This window comes from Colossoma macropomum, unplaced genomic scaffold (genome assembly GCF_904425465.1).
Source record: "Colossoma macropomum unplaced genomic scaffold, Colossoma_macropomum, whole genome shotgun sequence".
Taxonomy (NCBI): Eukaryota; Metazoa; Chordata; class Actinopteri; order Characiformes; family Serrasalmidae; genus Colossoma; species Colossoma macropomum.
This window is the reverse complement of record NW_023494792.1, coordinates 49,504,896-49,522,332: the sequence shown is the minus strand read 5'-3', so window position 1 is coordinate 49,522,332 and position 17,437 is coordinate 49,504,896. Positions and strand designations below refer to the sequence as shown.

At 39.4% G+C, this 17,437-nt stretch overlaps 1 protein-coding gene across 6 annotated transcripts in view; it reads left to right on the top strand.

Moving 5' to 3' along the window:
* ahcyl2b (adenosylhomocysteinase like 2b) overlaps positions 1-17,437 on the top strand; it is a 45,212-nt gene extending 27,775 nt beyond the window's left edge. For 4 of the 6 annotated variants that reach the window (XM_036577457.1, XM_036577456.1, XM_036577462.1 and 1 more), the window contains exons 4-17: positions 1,023-1,123; positions 1,240-1,342; positions 1,426-1,520; positions 2,232-2,338; positions 2,925-3,041; positions 3,944-4,007; positions 4,213-4,301; positions 7,178-7,248; positions 10,045-10,139; positions 10,529-10,627; positions 11,770-11,838; positions 12,631-12,709; positions 15,791-15,911; positions 16,010-17,437. In XM_036577457.1, coding sequence (XP_036433350.1) covers positions 1,023-1,123; positions 1,240-1,342; positions 1,426-1,520; positions 2,232-2,338; positions 2,925-3,041; positions 3,944-4,007; positions 4,213-4,301; positions 7,178-7,248; positions 10,045-10,139; positions 10,529-10,627; positions 11,770-11,838; positions 12,631-12,709; positions 15,791-15,911; positions 16,010-16,016 — 1,217 coding nt within the window. In that variant the 3' untranslated portion in view covers positions 16,017-17,437. Of the gene's footprint in view, positions 1-1,022; positions 1,124-1,239; positions 1,343-1,425; positions 1,521-2,231; positions 2,339-2,924; positions 3,042-3,943; positions 4,008-4,212; positions 4,302-7,177; positions 7,249-10,044; positions 10,140-10,528; positions 10,628-11,769; positions 11,839-12,630; positions 12,710-15,790; positions 15,916-16,009 lie in introns of those variants that run through there. The other 2 variants (XM_036577459.1, XM_036577458.1) reach the window with 1 other exon arrangement.

Here is a 17,437-nt window from a genome sequence, read left to right as displayed (position 1 = left end):
TTTGCCACAATTACTTGTTTCATATCTTCAAACAAAAATAATATAAGACAAAGATAACCTGACTAAACACTGTAATTGAAGGAAAAAAGTTATCCTATACCAACTGGCCCTGCATGAAAAAAAATGCTCGTGTTCTTCCTGCTCTACTGAGCGGCCCATATGCTCGCACTGTACTCAGAGACTGCAGGGTGCTGCCTACTTCACCCCCTTAATAACCATCCAACCAAATACTGATTGAGTGCACACACATTTGGACATGCACAACATGTTCTGTTCTGTTCTGTTACTGTTCTGTAACCCTATAGAGCCGTTGTCTTTTCTCTTTTTAGAATTTGGCAATGGCCTCTTAAGCTCATGTAAATCTGCTGCCAGAGGTGTTATGGTGCATGTATGTGCACACTGGCCAGAGTGAAACTCATCAGTGTGTAGAACCAGAGCTTTCTGTGTGTTGATATTTTTTCTGTCAATGTATAATAGATGCACAAGGCTTCCTTTATTGCTGGAAGCTCATTCAGAGCGCAATTCAGATTAATAAGCACTTATTACTGATGTATTTAATCAGAGAAACAAACAAGACTGATGTCTGACTCATATTCTGTTACAGTGTTTTCTTGTTCAAAAAGGTTGTTTGTGACAAAAACTGACTAAACATCAGTTTTCAACATCGCTAGATCACCTTCTTTACAAATCGCATAAATGCGACAGCAGCACTGAGAAATCACAGAAAATAGCCTTGTTTTTGCACTGGGCTGAAAGAAACTGGTGATAAAGGATTTTTAGGCAAAAATGTTTAGGCAAATAAGTCTATTCCTGAATTAATAATATCAGTGTTAATGTTGAGGCAGCTTGGCCAGGTCTGCTGAGATGAGACCTGTAGAAAACGTCCTGTTTCTGAAAACGTGCAGAATGTTCCTTTAATTCAGAATAAACAGAACCGCCTATCATCTTGTTACTGTGTATGAGTGTTAGTCTCAAGGTCATAAACAAGTGTGTGTGCGCGTATGTGTGTACCCACTCTACAGAGATGCCAGCCCTCATGGCTCTGAGGAAGAGAGCTCAGGGAGAGAAGCCCCTGGCTGGAGCTAAAGTGGTGGGCTGCACTCACATCACAGCCCAGACTGCTGTAAGTAGCCTCTAAATGTGATCCCACTTAAATCACACATGTCTCATTGAATTAGCTCACACAAATCATGCCCTTGTCTGACATCAACACTGTTTTTTATGATTGTATGCATCCAGGTGCTGATGGAGACCCTTTCCGCACTGGGGGCTCAGTGCAGGTGGGCTGCCTGTAACATCTACTCCACTCAGAATGAGGTGGCAGCTGCCCTGGCAGAGGGAGGTGAGCCACTTTCATATTCAGTCTCTCTTTTTCTCCCTGTCCCTTTCGCTCTCTTTAACTCTTACATGTCCTCTCTCTGGCAGGTTTCTCTGTATTTGCTTGGAAGGGGGAGTCTGAGGATGATTTCTGGTGGTGCATCGATCGCTGTGTTAACCTGGAGGGCTGGCAACCCAACATGGTGAGAGAGACAGAGAGAGAGAGAGAGAGAGAGAGAAAACTCGCCACCTCGTCTGCCATTTCATAAAAAAACTAATAATAATTAATAGTAATAATACTTATTTTACAGTACGTCTCATAGAAACAAGCAGCTCAAAGCGCTTTACAGAGGCAGAATAATACAAAAATATGTATAAAAGAATATTCATATTTATTTAAGAAAGTAAGACATGTTAGATACAAGACATTAATAAAAGAGCAGATAGTTTTGTGAAATAAGATAAAAAATGAAATACAAGTATTTGCAAGAGACATTAATTCATTAAAAATGACAAGAAGAAACAAGATGGGTAACTAAAAGCTGGAGCGAATAAATCTGGCTTCCTTGAGGTTCCCTATTAAAGTGAAGAGCACTTGCTGAATTTAACTTCCCTGAATTTAAAAAACTATATATAAAAGTTATGGCATTTTGTATTTGTATTTTTTCTCCCATTATGTTCAGCAAATAGAAATTCTGCACTAAAATTTGCAGTGCAATGCCTTGTTCAAATTTGATCTGATGAAGTTCATTATGATTAAATAATAAACTTATTTTCTGCTTAGAAAATCAGCCAAACATATTTGACCAGGGGTGTTTTAAACTTTTGCACGCGACTGTTTATAATAATATAATAAAATAAGTCGTATAATAAAAAGGTAGACTACCAGTCTTCATTAGTCAAATCTTTCTCAGATTCTGGATGATGGCGGGGACCTGACCCACTGGATCTATAAGAAGTACCCAAACATGTTCAAGAAGATTAAAGGCATTGTGGAGGAGAGTGTGACTGGAGTTCACAGGTGAGCAGCGAGCCTCATAAAATCTCATTAACTCATTACAGTCCTGAACCTCTTCAGCGTGTGGTTTTGTGGATCATTATTTTAGCCCAGTAGTTATTATGCTAGCACATGTACATTAGGTGTGTTGTTATATTGTTGTTTATACCTTTACCTTCCCTTTGCTCTTCAGTGTCTCTGAAGTTTCATTCCTGATGATATACCGCCATCTGGTGGTGGTCTATAGATTCCTTCATCTGAATTATGGAACATAGTGTACCATTACTCCAGGGGGTTGACACTGAAGCAAGTTTAAAGTGAAACGCAATAAGATGAGGGGCACTTTTAAAAGGATGTTATTTTTATCGATTTAGTTTTTGTTTAATGGCCAATTACAAAGAATACTATGATCCCATAAATGGTTATATTCATAGCTGTAGACTAATTTGCAGTGTTTTACATTTAATAAAATATCATTCCCTATATGGGCCTTTAATAAAACACCATCCTCTTTAATAGAACACCTTTAAAAAATCTGATTAGGATATGTGGGTTTTGTACTGTGTATGCATATATACAAGCCATGGTTTCTTCTTCTCTTTGTGACTAGATTATACCAACTGTCCAAGGCTGGGAAACTGTGTGTGCCTGCCATGAACGTCAATGACTCTGTCACCAAACAGAAATTTGACAACCTCTACTGCTGCCGGGAGTCCATCCTGGATGGGTAGGTTAAGGGTTATTAATGGATACAATAATATTACTTAATTATATGCATATCTGTCTTTGATATTACACATAATATTATCAAAACCAACCTATTCTCTGAATATTCTAATGTATTTCAGCACTAAAAAGTCTAAAGGACAGCTCATACTTGCCTGTATTGACACAAATGTTACTGGTGTCAAAGGAAATGTTATTATGTATGTTTTTATTTCCATAAATATTACTGGCATCAAAATTAATAATATTTTTTGATGCTGTAAACACATTTTTGTAGTTTGGCCCTTTGTACCATCCAGCGTAAAAGCCAGCTGCTCATGCGCTACTTGTTTCTGTTACTGACTCTGACTGTAGCCCTGTTGTTCAAATACAGCTTTTCAATGGCAAATTCAATTGATGGCTCTTTTGATAAAACCAATCTTACTTCAGCTACTGCAATGCTGTGAATTTGTTTATCACCAGCGTAATTCCAGCCTGAACATCATTTACAAATAAAACCCACTGCTGAACAATGGGTAAATCAGTGAGAGCAAACTAACAAAAGCTGCAGTTCCTCTCAAACAAACCGTGACATAGTGGTAAGAGAGCGAGAGGTTACAGTTGTGGAGCAGTTGGAACCACTGACTGTGTGTATCAAGGTTCACCATTCGTATTCACAGAAGGCTAATGTGTCTGCTGGCTCCTGTTCCAATCATGCACACCTCATAAAACTAATCAGTTGTTTGGCTGAGACCAACTGATTAAATAAGTGGAATAAAGTTTGCTCCTGCTGGAAAAAAAATCTTTGAGAAAATAAACAAATGTGATTAATCATAATTAACTACGTAATAAAATGTGATTAATTACTGTAATTGTTTGACAGCCCTAATAAATACATATGTGTGTGTGTATGTCTGTGTGTAGTCTGAAGAGGACCACTGATGTCATGTTTGGGGGGAAACAAGTGGTGGTGTGTGGATATGGAGAGGTGAGAATGGTATCACACAGTAAAACCCAGCACATAAAAATACAGAACATGGCCACTAGAGGGCACCATGCATTCACAAACCCATACATTTTCAAGATTACATTGCTGCATTTGTGGTACTAGTTTGAATCTTGATAATGAGCAGACTATGACCCAGAGTAAGCCAAAGGCTAGACTAAAATTCTAAATGTGTCTGTGTGTTCAGGTTGGAAAGGGCTGCTGCGCTGCTCTGAAGGCAATGGGCTCCATCGTGTATGTCACAGAGATCGACCCCATCTGTGCCCTGCAGGCCTGGTAAGCCTCCAATCCAGAGGCACGGGGGGGAGGGTGCTTGATACATAGGCACACATGCTTTTGTAGATGAGGGGGAAGGCGAGTGTGTCATCTTACATTATTTAACTCATCTGCATTGACGCAGGATGTGTGCTTTTTATTCTGTGGAATTGGGTCGTGTGAACAGCAGTATTAACACTTTATTGAATGGCAGCATGAAATCTAATGTGTTAAAGTGATGGTTTGCCCAAAAACAAAAATGCTCCCCCTACCCCCAGTGTAGTCATTATTGTCACAGCAAAGACATGTTTAATATCTGAAGTTTGAATAGAGGTCTGCTATACGACCTGAGCCCAACGAGGCTTGACAGAATATCAGGTTTTGAGCCGGGTTCGGGACACTTTTTCACATGCACTGTTGGGCTCGGGTTTGTTTTCTAATGAGTGATTTTTATGTAGTCTCCCGCATTTTCTGTGTTAGGTAGGCTTGTTAAAGTTCACCTCAAGTGTGTTAAGCATTTCAGCAGTAGCAGCACTAGCAAGATGAACTTTAGGACAGTGGGGCTGATGGCGAAGCTCCTATATCATGGAAAACCGAATTTTTATAAATAAGAGTTTGCAATATGTAAACATTGTGAAAGGTTAATAATTTACATATCAGTCTTAAAGGCACAGTAACAAAAACAGGCTGCTTAATTTTGAGGGTTAAAGAGAGGTTGGAAAATGGTCATGTAAAAATAAATTGTAGTGGACCTCGGAGGAGAAATTTACATGTAAGAACAATGTAGGATATAGATTCTGTAAAATATACTGTTCTCAATCGGTGATTCCAAAAGAAAATATCGCTGCTGTCGAAAGAAAACCTTGTATCTCCATTTTTGTTGTTTTCAGTTTTTGACATAATTTGAAAATACCAGTTACCCTTTACATTGTGTGTAAATTTCATGATGAGTGGACTGAAAGAAATGACCTAAAATGACTTGGGGGGGGAAAAAAGTCTGGTTCCATTGACTTACATTAAAAGTAAAGTAGGTTTTTTCCTTTTCCTGTAAAGTTACCATTTGAGATACAAGGTTTTCTTCCGACAACAGCAATATACAGATAATAATTTATTCTTGGTGTATTACAGATGTTTAAATACCACTTTCAGGTCGGAGTTGGGTTTCAAATTAAAATTTCGGACTTGTGGGTGCAGATCTTAGGCTTCAGTTTCATACCCTTGCAGACCTCTGTGTCATCTAAGGAGTTAGATTGTTATATATAAAATTGACATCTTGAAGCCTGAATTTTGCCTGTACTTTTGTATATTTTAATGAATAACAGTTAGAGCTGGGTGATATGGCCAAAAATGTTATCACGATAAACAAAATTCATATCGTTCGATATCGATACATATCGCGATAAATGTCAAATCATTATTTCTTGCAAGTTTGAAGGCTGATTTTTGCTCCTGGGTGGTTAATTGCTGTTTTAAACTATCCTTTATGGTCGGAACACAACAAACACTCACCAAACAGTGGAACATTTCACAAATCTGTCATGGGAGAGTGGTTTTTATCAGCTGGAAAAGCATGGCTATTTTTGTAATAGTCATAATTTAAGAAAGAAAACAGATTATTTTTAGCTGGTGACAAGCGCTCGCCTACCCCGTTACAAATGACAGTATTCAGACACCAGCTAGCAACGACTGGATTTCTCTATTCTATCGTAGTAGTTTTAGGTGAACCTCAGGGGTGAACCTCAATATATCAACACCAGACAGAGTCCTCCTTTTAGGTACGTTTAAACTGAAAGCGGTGCTTTTGTGTCGTGTTTGATCTACAGTATCATCAATTCTCCGTGTTGTGGAGTGACAGAGCACTGCTTCAAGTTAGCCAGCTGCTAAAACAGCTAGCCTGGAAAGTTAACCCAGCGCTCTCCTGCTCTCCAATGCCTCACAGCTTCCTCAGTTTACTTTCGTTTAAATCAGGGCTGTAATTTACATGAACTCACTTCTTTCTTTCACTTACGTTGCTTGGGAATGCACTAATACTAAATTATGACTGTCCGAGCGCTGTAACAGCGCTTTAGTTGTGAAGAGTGTGATTGTGATTTAACGCTGCTAAAGCTGGTTAGGATGTTAGTAAAGAGGTGAGTTCGCTGTAGGACAGTACGGTTACACCACTGACCTCGTCACTCACACTCGGTCACAGTAGAACAGCTCTCCGGTCGCTCCACTCAAACAGGGAATGTGTAACTCCGCGTTTCAACCGTTGCTAAAGACTCATCGTACTCGTGGCCCCCTCCCTCTCTAAATCATGTTGAAAAACTCGGAAGTTCGCCCTCTCCTGGCGACAGCAGAGTAGTGTCGCTTTCCGTGCAGTAGAAAATGCCACCAAGGCTTACGCTAGAACATGGAAGTGTGAGAGTGGTGTATTATATCGAACATTTATCGAACATGTCGTATCGCTCTATCGAGGAGAAGATATATCGCGATAATTATCGTTATCGTTTTATCGCCCAGCCCTAATAACAGTATGTCTTTCTGTGTCAGAATCCACATAAGCAAGTCTGTCTGATATTACTTAACAAGTTGGTGAGGTTTGAGACAAGTGATGATTTAGGTGTACAGTTTGCACAGTGCTAAACATGAGGTTATAAGCTTCCATTACAAGTTAGCTACATACGCCTTGTAGCTCTAGTGCAAAACTAAGGAAATAAACTTAAAAATACCAAACATGTCTTTGCTGATTGGGCTACATTTGGGTTACAAATTTGATCATTGGCCAAACTATTGCATTGCGATATTTTTTTTCTTTATAAACTGATTTCTGTTTCAGGGAGTCTGCTTATGAAGCTGAACTTCTGTTTCCTAAACAGACTGTGATTTCTCTTTACCATTGTCTCTTTACCTCTCAGCATGGACGGCTTCAGACTGGTCAAGCTGAACGAGGTTATCAGACAAGTGGATATTGTCATCACCTGCACAGGTTCGATTTCCTAACTCTGTTACTTACTGACCACACCACCTTCTAGCCCTCTGCCTCTCCTCTTGTTGAACTGAGCTACACCCACTGCCCACATGTGTGTAATTCCATCAGTAAAGTTTGAGAGCAAGGATTGTTTTAGCACACTGACTCTAATTACTGTCAGTTCTGTGCTCTGATTTTGGCCGAGATTACGAGCTAATTGCCACTGAGATACTGCACGCCTCGGGCAATTTCACTGTTCATTAGTTCTCCCGCAGTCAGTATTGCACAGTCATTTAAAGCAGTTACAGAGACTTAAGAGCTAACTGTGAAGAGAGCAAACAGGCAAATTTAAATGATCATGCACAACCTTAGCAATAGATGGATTAATATGAGCAAGACAAGGTTTTCTGTCTATCATATCAGTTTTTAAGCTGCACTGTTGTTCAACAAGAAGTTTTGGTTACTGTATCTTAAACTTTGTAGTATTACTGTAATAATTTTATGCTTAAGTATCTATCTGATACATGTATCACTTTTGTGATCATTTTCTGTGTTTATCTTTTTAATCTAAGGGTCTTCTGGCCAAGTCAGTGATATCTTGGATATGAGTATTTAGTGTTTTGTTGCGTAGAATATAAATACGTTAAAAGATGCAGATGCACGTTGTAGTCTTGCGCCCTGTTTGAGTGTCTTGTACATAGTTCTGAATTGCACTCTGCAGGTTCAGTTGGCCAGCTTGGATTCTGTTGTGGACCAGGCGCTGCACTTCATTTGTAACAGTTATTTGAGTGCATGTGTGTGTCACTTACTAATGATCGGGGTGAAAAATATTTGATTAATTGTACTTTACACACGTTTTAGATCTTCGTGGCCATGAAACCTTTCTCAAACGTTATACGGACAAATACTGTGACATAATGTTAGAGCGAATCCAAGTGACGTAACTAATGTTTGCTAGGTTGTGGGTTAGCAAAATGTCGCTACAGGTGCTGCTGTGAAACTGACCAGTTGCTATCACACACATTCGCAAGCAGGGCAAACCAGTACAGACCTATTGATTCTGTGAAACAGCAAAAATAAGTTAATGTTACCCACATGCCAAGCAGGAGCAACCTCTCTTTTAATGCCTTTCAACACTGGATGAAGCGACTTCTTTTTCACCAGCTTCTTGTTCGAATTTTTTCGCTCCACCTTAAATGGTGTAGGCTGTAATCATATAAAAACTCTGACCATCACAGTCATCTGTCCTGTTGGAGTGACGACAACCAAGATAACAGAGCAGCTGAGCTCCAGCACATAGAACTTCTGTACAAACGATAAAAGAATCAGAATCTCCAAAAACACAAACTGGGCTGCAAACTAAATTATAGCCTGTATGGAAGCGTTCAGTATTTCAGTTTCTGAATGAAGTGATGAAGATCCTCTCGCTCCATTCACTTTTCCAAAATGGGCAGTAGCTCATTGTCACTGTTAGCTCAATCTGTGATGAGCAAGAAAAGTGTTATTGCGCTTGAAGACATTCGGCCTGTTTGTTTTGAGCTTCGTTTAGTGGAGCTGCATCTCCAAAATAAGCTCAAACTCAGCTGAGATCCAGTGTCTGGTTCTATCTTTCTCTTTTGGGGAGGGCAAAACAAAACGTGGGGAGGCCCAACGGGTTCATAGGGTGGTACTAACATGCAGCCGTCCTGGCTATAAAAACAAAAAACAGAGAAGCTCGGATTGCAGCACAAACACAGGGGGTGTCTTCATTCTCTGCTCATTACGCCATTACACCACTATATCTTTACGTAGGAAATGGTTGTTTGCTGCTATATTGAAGTTTAAAATGTCGTATATATCACCTTTAAATTTTACTAAAACTTGCCAGGTCGGAGTTGTTTGCAGTGGTGGTGATAAGAACCAGACCTTCTGAAGAGTTTAATACCTCTCAAAGCTCCCTCACAGAAAGTTATTACATGAAACGGTTACAAATATGTTGCCTGAGGCCTGAGACATTGTTTTGCGATAATGTTGAGAGAAGGATTTTGTCTAAAACATTTTTTAATTCATTCATGGCGGAGACGTACTTCCAGGGCATTCTAAGGCAGAATAGTTCCCAAAGAAAACTTATTTTTTTATGATTTATCGCTATTTTACCATTATCAACATTACATATAACACAGATCACATGCACACCAGCAAAAACTGAAAACTTTTATTAGTATTTACTTTTTACTTTTTTTATACATGAGTGTGTTTAAATGTGTATATATTTTTTTTACTTTCACTAAAGTAGACTGTAGTCTCCATTCTTCAATTTTTAATTGAGTAAGATTTTTACACAGTAGTTAAATTCTTACTTACTTTCACCCAGATATAATTTCTCTCTATATTCCCTCTACTAATAGTAGTAATGAAAGTGCATAGTAATGTCAAATATGTGTTTTGCAAAGTTTGCTGCTGTTGTGGGTTTTCCTTATTCTGTTTGTAAATGTAGTTAACACTTTTGAGTCAATGATCAGGGGAAGAAAAGCAGCAATGTAAACCCTACAGTTGATGTCAATTTGGTGCCTCTATATTGAGGATTGTACTGTTATACTGTGGATGCTTTTATACTTTCTTAGCATACTGAAAAGAGCTCTGCTTTCCTGGAAACAATTATTCTACTTACTCCTGCATATATAATACCTCTGTGAGCAAGACCTGAAGAGAGATTGTGCCAGTCTTTTTAGTGGCGGTTGTAGATCAATATCACTCTCAGGGCTCTCCCCAGCTGTACTGAACGGAATTAGAAATTGACTCAGAGGTGTGCCTATTGGTGTGTGTTGCTCTTAGGTAATAAGAACGTGGTGGTGAGAGAAAACCTGGACCGCATGAAGAATGGCTGCATCGTCTGCAACATGGGCCACTCTAACACGGAGATCGATGTGGTGAGCAGATCTTAATGACCTCAGTCGCTGTTTAGAAGAGATGTGCGCCCACATGCATGTTGAAAATAGTTAAAACGTAGGGGTGTCCCATTCTCCCGGACTTTGCATGCATTCGATTCAATTTGATATGATTCGGTATTGTTTTAAAAAATTCACTCACTGTGACTGGAGCAAACATGTACATTTAGTGAAATATAGATAGTAAAAAAACTGTAAAACGATACAGAAAGTTTTTTGTGTATCTGTATGTTTCAAACTGGCCCAAGAGTTTTATTTATTTTCGAAAGAATATTTAATAGAATGTTATAATACATGTTAAACACAATTTTAACACTATTACAGTTCAACACTACGACTGTATTGTTCTTATATAATATGATGAATTTCAGGCCAGTCTGCGGACCCCTGAGTTGACCTGGGAGCGCGTGAGGTCCCAGGTGGACCATGTCATCTGGCCTGATGGGAAGAGGATAGTGCTTCTTGCAGAGGTGAGGTCATAACTGATGCCATCTCAAATGCTTTTGAAAAAGTAAACATGAGATTTTCACCTTTCACCTTAAAGCAATGAACTATGAGAGAGAGTGCGTTATGGTGAATGTAGTTGACAGGTTAGAAATTTGATGTAGTCCTGCTGTCACACTCTTCTTCAGAATCTGAGCAAACTGGCTGCAGGTCAAATATTGTCTTGCACATGTAAGCAAGCAAGCAAAGTTTATTTATATAGCGCTTTTTACAACAGGTGTTGTCACAAAGCAGCTTTACAGAAAAATCAGCATTACAGGGGGGAAAAAAAAGAGTTTTCTAATGTATGGATTTACTTTTTGTGCTGAAGTAGAAAATTAGTAGTAGTTAGCTGCAGCATAAAGCAAGGTGTTATTTAGCGACTGGTGCTCAGGAGAGTGATACCATTATTGTGAAAAAACAGCACAAGGAGAACACTTCTCAAGCAAACATTGTTTGTCGGAACCGTTTTATAAAGCTCTGTAATCACAGTGTGATGCATTTAATTCAGGTGATCCTGTCTTAAAATAGTCCCTGTCTTAAAATAGTTAAAGCTGCACCATGTTAGTTTTAGGTATTTGCCGAATTACTGGTGAAAATGTGTGATTGCACACGGCCTGAATGAATCTGGATGAATCTGATACTTGTGAGCGTGTTGAAAGAGAATTCAAAGAGAGCTCAAAACTGTGTCTTCCGAGGATGAAGTGAATTATCTACTGTTATCATCATATTTACTTGATTATAATGTTGATTTGGCATTTGAGACCTAAACATCGAGCCAGACCTTATTTTTGAGACTGTGCGTGTGACGCTAAAACATAAAGATGTATGACGTGGTCTGAAAAACTCCCATAAAATCTGGCTTAATACCAATTAATTTTAAATTATTATTTCAGGCTTTACAGCATGACTTGCAGCACAGACACAATATTTTTGCATGTTTTTTCTTCTTCTTCTTCTTCCGACTCAGTAGCACTAGTTCTTTGAGTTTTAACAAAGTAGTTCTTACATAGTGTAGCTTTGAGAGAATTAAATGCATAAAGAGCAGTGATAATGTCTTCATGTGTATGCCTTATTTTATTTATTTATTTAATTATTTTTATGTGTTATTTCCTAAATGTGTATGTAGGGTCGCCTACTCAACCTGAGCTGCTCCACTGTACCCACGTTTGTCCTGTCCATCACAGCCACAACCCAGGTGAGAAAGACCGAGGACAGGATTATTTTTATTTGGGGCACTGAACCCACACATCTTTGCCAACTTTACAAATGAAGTCCTTTAAAAGGGGAATTCCAGTTCTAATTTATTAAAATTTGTGCATAATTCAGCCATTCAGATGTAAACATTTCATGCTGTTATATAATAAAACCATTTTATTTAAACAACCAGTGAACCTACACAGTTTTTTCTTGGTGCTGTTGGCCTTATAACGCCAATTTTAATAATAATTTTTCTAATAATTTTAGGCCAAAACAGGCCATAAAACAGTGTATCAGACATCAGGCAATGTATTTGTATCCATTTCATGTAATAGCTTTCTGTGAGGGAACTTTTAGAGGCTTAAAACACTTCAGCCATCTGGTTCTACTGTGAACAATACTGATACATTAAGTTTACTTGTTACTCTACAATTTACATCAAGCCAATCTGAATGATTCGTTTACATCTGAATTACTGAATTAAGCAGAAATTTTGAAAAATCACCTAAATTCGCTTTTAAGTCAATGACAAATGTAATTACTAGAATTTAAGCTGTAATGCTTTGTTACATGAAAAAGTTATCGTTACTGAAATGCGTTACTTTATTCTGCGTTACCCCCGGTAATGGGGTCATGTTTATGTGTATGTTTACTTAAACATGGCTCTCTCCGCCTGGGTGTTCTGCAGCAGTGTGTTGTCTCCAGGCTGTGTATGTGTGCGAGTGTGTGTTTGTGCGCGCTCAGCCCCGCTGTTGTCATGGTAACCCAGTTTCGGCTCCTTTCTCCCCAGGCCCTAGCTCTGATCGAACTGTACAATGCTCCAGAGGGCCGCTACAAACAGGATGTCTACCTGCTGCCTAAGAAAATGGGTAAGAGACACACGCACATACACATGAGCACAGGCAATGTCATGAAGATAGTTATTGTTGACTCTAAATTGATATTGTTTGCTGTCACTAATGGCGGTAGACGGTTTTTAATAGTAGCTTTTCAGCAGCCTGTGCTATAATGCAAGATTCAGCATGTCTGCAGTCTCCAGTTCAGAGCTTAGCCATGTGGGCCCCAGCATGGGCCCTGCAGAGAGAGGGGAAGAATGAGGGAGCTGAATATAGGTCAGCCTGTCAGAGACTGCTGCTACTGCTCACTGCGCCATTCAATGCAATCTCAGGGTTTTTAATCTGTCAGTTTTCTGTCTTTAGTTCCCCCTTTCCTGCCAATCCTGTACCTCATGAATACCATAAATAAGCGAAGTTTATCTTGGGAGATGGCATGAGCACACAGGTGTTTTGTGTCTGGAAAAGGATGAATATGGGGAAGCTAATTACAGTTGGTAAAGACTGGAAATTAGGCGCTTATCACACATGCTCTCAATGATTGAAGCTGAGAGGTTTCTCTTTTGTCTTAGCTTTCACTTCATTACACATCCAAATTAGGCTTTGCAGCCTGGCACTAGCACATATTCTGTCCAGGTTATGAAAGCATTTCTGCATTCCAAGTCACTTCCTGTATTTCACTCTAATTAAGTACGCTTTTTTCTGTGCTGTGCTTGGACGCCTGTAGCCAGTTGTACAAGCTAAATGCGAGTTCACTTTTGCCTAGTTTGAACGTAAACCACCGCTATGTTTGTGTTTGAGCTCCTAAAATTTAAAGTTTCACAAAGTAAATAGTTTCAGTGTAGCTTTAACTTATACCTTAAAATTGACACCTACATTTTAGTAGGTTCCGGCTCTAGCCTTTTGAGGGCCCTGAACAGGATTTTTGGGCCTTCACTAGGCCCAAAAAATTACTGTAAAATTAGAGGCTAACTCATAACAATGACAACCACAAGCTGTCTAAATTATATACATTTATAACTGGCTAAGTTGTGTATTGCTGAAGATTGGATGCACGTTAGGGGCTCTATTAAATTACAGTTTCATTACAGATAACCTTCTCAGCTTTCTCAATCCAGGAGTCTCACAACACATTATTTTTTGCTGCCTCGGCTAAATTTAAGCCCAGTTTAATGTTACTGTTGAAAATGCTTTACTTTTTACATAATTAGACAGTATGATCTTTTTTTGGGTGGCTCCTCATGTTTCACATAATTAGCTGTAGAATGAGTTGCCAACCTTTACAACGCATAGAATCACAGCCTGAGTATCTAAATCAGGATCAACAGTGAAAGTTGTTAACTGATGTAGTAAAACAAGTTAACTGCATCTGTTTTTGCAACCCTGAAAATTGTTCAGTAAGCCTGTCGAAGTTGGACCTGCTTCATTAGATTAGATCCATGTTCTTGTCATCCAACTACAAGCCAAACTAAGTGGCATAATGTTAATGCTACAAAAAAGTACAACGTACCTCTATATTTAAGATTTGTCACCTCATCATGATTGACCTGTTGCTTTTTTCCCCTCACTTGTGCATCTTAGACAACATACTGCTCATGCTCATGGCTGGTAGATTTGAGCGATTAGAAACCTTAACATTAACCTTCCTTTGTTCAATAAGTTCTAAAGGGAGCCTTTGATTGACATGCACAGCAACCAGCCACAGAAAGGAACAGCCATGTGTCAAAATGGTGCTACAGTAAAACAAATCAGTCGAAAACAGTGGCCCAACGGCTTCAAACAAAACTCTCAAAACATTTGTTTTTTCAAATCAGCGATTATATCTTGCACCAGAAGGCTGAATGTTGTCACAGTGCGCAGAGCAGGAAACTACTTACCAATCACATTTAGTATAAACAGAAGTTAAGATTATTTTTGTAACATTTGCAAAACAGTGATCTTTATTTTTTAACATTCGTCTAATTTACTGTATAAGAAGCCCAGCGCAGTTCCTGTTATTACATTGACGCTGTGAATAGAGCAAAATATCACACTTGTAATCAGTAATCAGTTACCCTTTTTTTGTTTAACTAGGTCAAGTATTCAACTATAAAGTCACTCAGAACGTCTGTCACTAGTTGACTGATTTGACCGGTACGCTTTCCCTGAACTATATGGTAGCACACCATGTGCTACCTCGGGTGGAGGAAGGACGCTGGAGGCAGGGTTGAGGGTTGCAGCAGCTGTTTCGCTTTATTTTCCACACACAAAACACGATCAAAATCGCGCTAAATCAGGTAGCCACCTCTCTGTGGTTACTAGACTCTAGTCTTTTTCTCAAACTTGAGCTTTTCAGCTCTTCAGTATGTTGGTGCTGCTGCCTGTCCCTCTCGTCTCTGTTTGTTCCCTCTCTGCTCCTTTTTAAAGGGGCTCACTCTGCCACCGCCAGATCAGCATCAGCCGGCTCTCATTAACAGCAGCATGAGCTCCTGAGCCAAAAGGGGAAAGAGAGCTCGTTGCCCCACCTCCCCATCACCACCCACCCTCCCACAGCTTGGCCGTTGGGATCGAACGTGAGGCATAGCCGAGCGGCCTCGCTGTGGAACAGGAAGTGGGGCCCGGGAGGCGGGGCTCGGGACTCGTGTGCTGTTTTCATGGCTCTCGTGGCTGTCGACATTCTCCCGCCCTCTCTCATGGCTAAAGTCCTCGTTTCGCTGTCACTCGCAGCTCTTGTCGCGGTGTGAGGTTCCCGCCCTCTCTCGTCGGTGGTGCCTGTGTGTTGGGCGACTGGCGCATATATATGTAAAACTGAAAGATGAATGTTAGTTACCTTACTGTGTTGTGATCATGGCTGTAGTATTTTCTGTATATGTCTGGATACCGATTGGCTGCATACAGTGAGAATCGTCACTGTGTTTTGATTACGATCACTTTACACACTACTAGTGCACCTTAAGTTTCTGTGGTGCAACCAAAATTCTTTATGTTGCTGGGTTTAAACTAAGTACTCCCTATTTGTGGTTTAGGATAGATTTTATTCCCTATATTATAATCAAACTTCCATTCAGTTGATGAAGCTGTCTGCTGTTCTGTAGCTTCTACTTTGTTATTACTGAATGCTGATGTGTTTTTGTGTAGATGAGTACGTGGCCAGCCTTCATCTGCCCACGTTTGATGCCCACCTCACCGAGCTGACTGATGAACAGGCCAAGTATTTGGGCCTGAACAAAAACGGCCCCTTCAAGCCAAATTACTACAGGTAAGTAACTGTTACCAGGTTATAGTGTTTTTCTTCACATTTTCTCTTTTCCTTTTGATTAGTTTAAATTCTCTGTGCTTCAATGTTTTGTGTCACAGGTACTAAACCACCTGGTCTGTGGGAAATTGAAGTTGGCGCGACTCATCAGCCCATACTGTGCAAGGCTGGGGTTCAGCGCCTCTCTTTCAGGGGGAGAGAGAGGCTCTGTGCTGAATGGCTGGAGCCAAGGGTGTGGCTAATGATGCCGCGGCAGTGTTTATTTATTTTCTGCTAGAATAACATAACTCTAATCCTTTTACGAGCTGCTACTGCTAGTGGCCCATCCTAGCACCGTCTTCATGGAGATTTCACTGTTTCATCCTCTTAGCTTCATGTGTCAATCGTACGTAATCCATTTAGAAATCTTCTATTGTTTAACTATGACTAAGCTACTGTTGGGAAAACCTAAAAAAAAAACAAAAAAAAAACAAAAAAACAAAAAACAAAAAAAACAAACAACTAACTAAACAAATGTGCGTTCTTTAACCTTTGATGATTTTGTGACGGACGTGTAATTTGTCCTATTGTCTTTATTTTCTACTTCTGTTTTCTTTTTATGAAATGGTGGGGTGGGACAAGATTATGGTTGGGTCTCCAGAGTCCTAATCATATCTTTTCTTTCCTTTGATCACATTGTTGAAATGTGTTTTTTTTTGTTTTGTTTTTTTTTTCTTTGTTTACTTTTTAAACTTGTATTGATTTTTACTAAAAATTTTAGAATTTTGTTCTCTTGGTTCAGAATTAAAGTAGGCTAGTTAAAATTTTTAACTGGATACTGATAGATGTGGGGCAGGGCCTCTTTCCCCAGCTGTCATTCAAACTGGAAGAAAAAGATTTCATTGGCCAGAGCGTCACCATCTCAATGTGTCTCCCAAATATGAACGCACTGTTTCTGTGTTGTAACAAAGCCAGTATTGATGTTTTAAAATGTTCCCTCTATAAGCATTTCACAAATTCTCTAGGTCTTGATTTCCTTTCCATGTTATTACATTACTGCAGACGCTTATCAGGCTGTATAGTCAATCACAGGGGTGTATATTTAGATATTTATACAGAAATTTAAGATTTTTCTATCTTCTGCCTCCCATTTTTGTTCCCCTGAAATCATCTTCTATGTCATTATAAAGATAAGCAATTAAATGTTATGATATTCTAGTGTAATATTAAATGTACTGAAACCTTCATTTTATATACTGTGAAGTAGAGACTATTTCAATGAGATACCAAATGTACAGTCAAACCGGTACCAAGTTTCTTTGCCAGGTCCTCTGCTGATTTGAGCAACAGCAGAATCGGAGAGCGGGGGATTAACTGAAGCGAAGAGTGACGTAGGTACACATGTCAGTGTCTGGACGGGTGCTCGGCGTGAACCGGTTCGGCTTTTGTTGTTTGCAGGACTGTAAAGTGCAAAGCTGCCTTTGTGACTGGCCTATTCAAATGTAATAAAATCGGGACCTTTATTTTACTACACTTTTGAAAGATCTTCA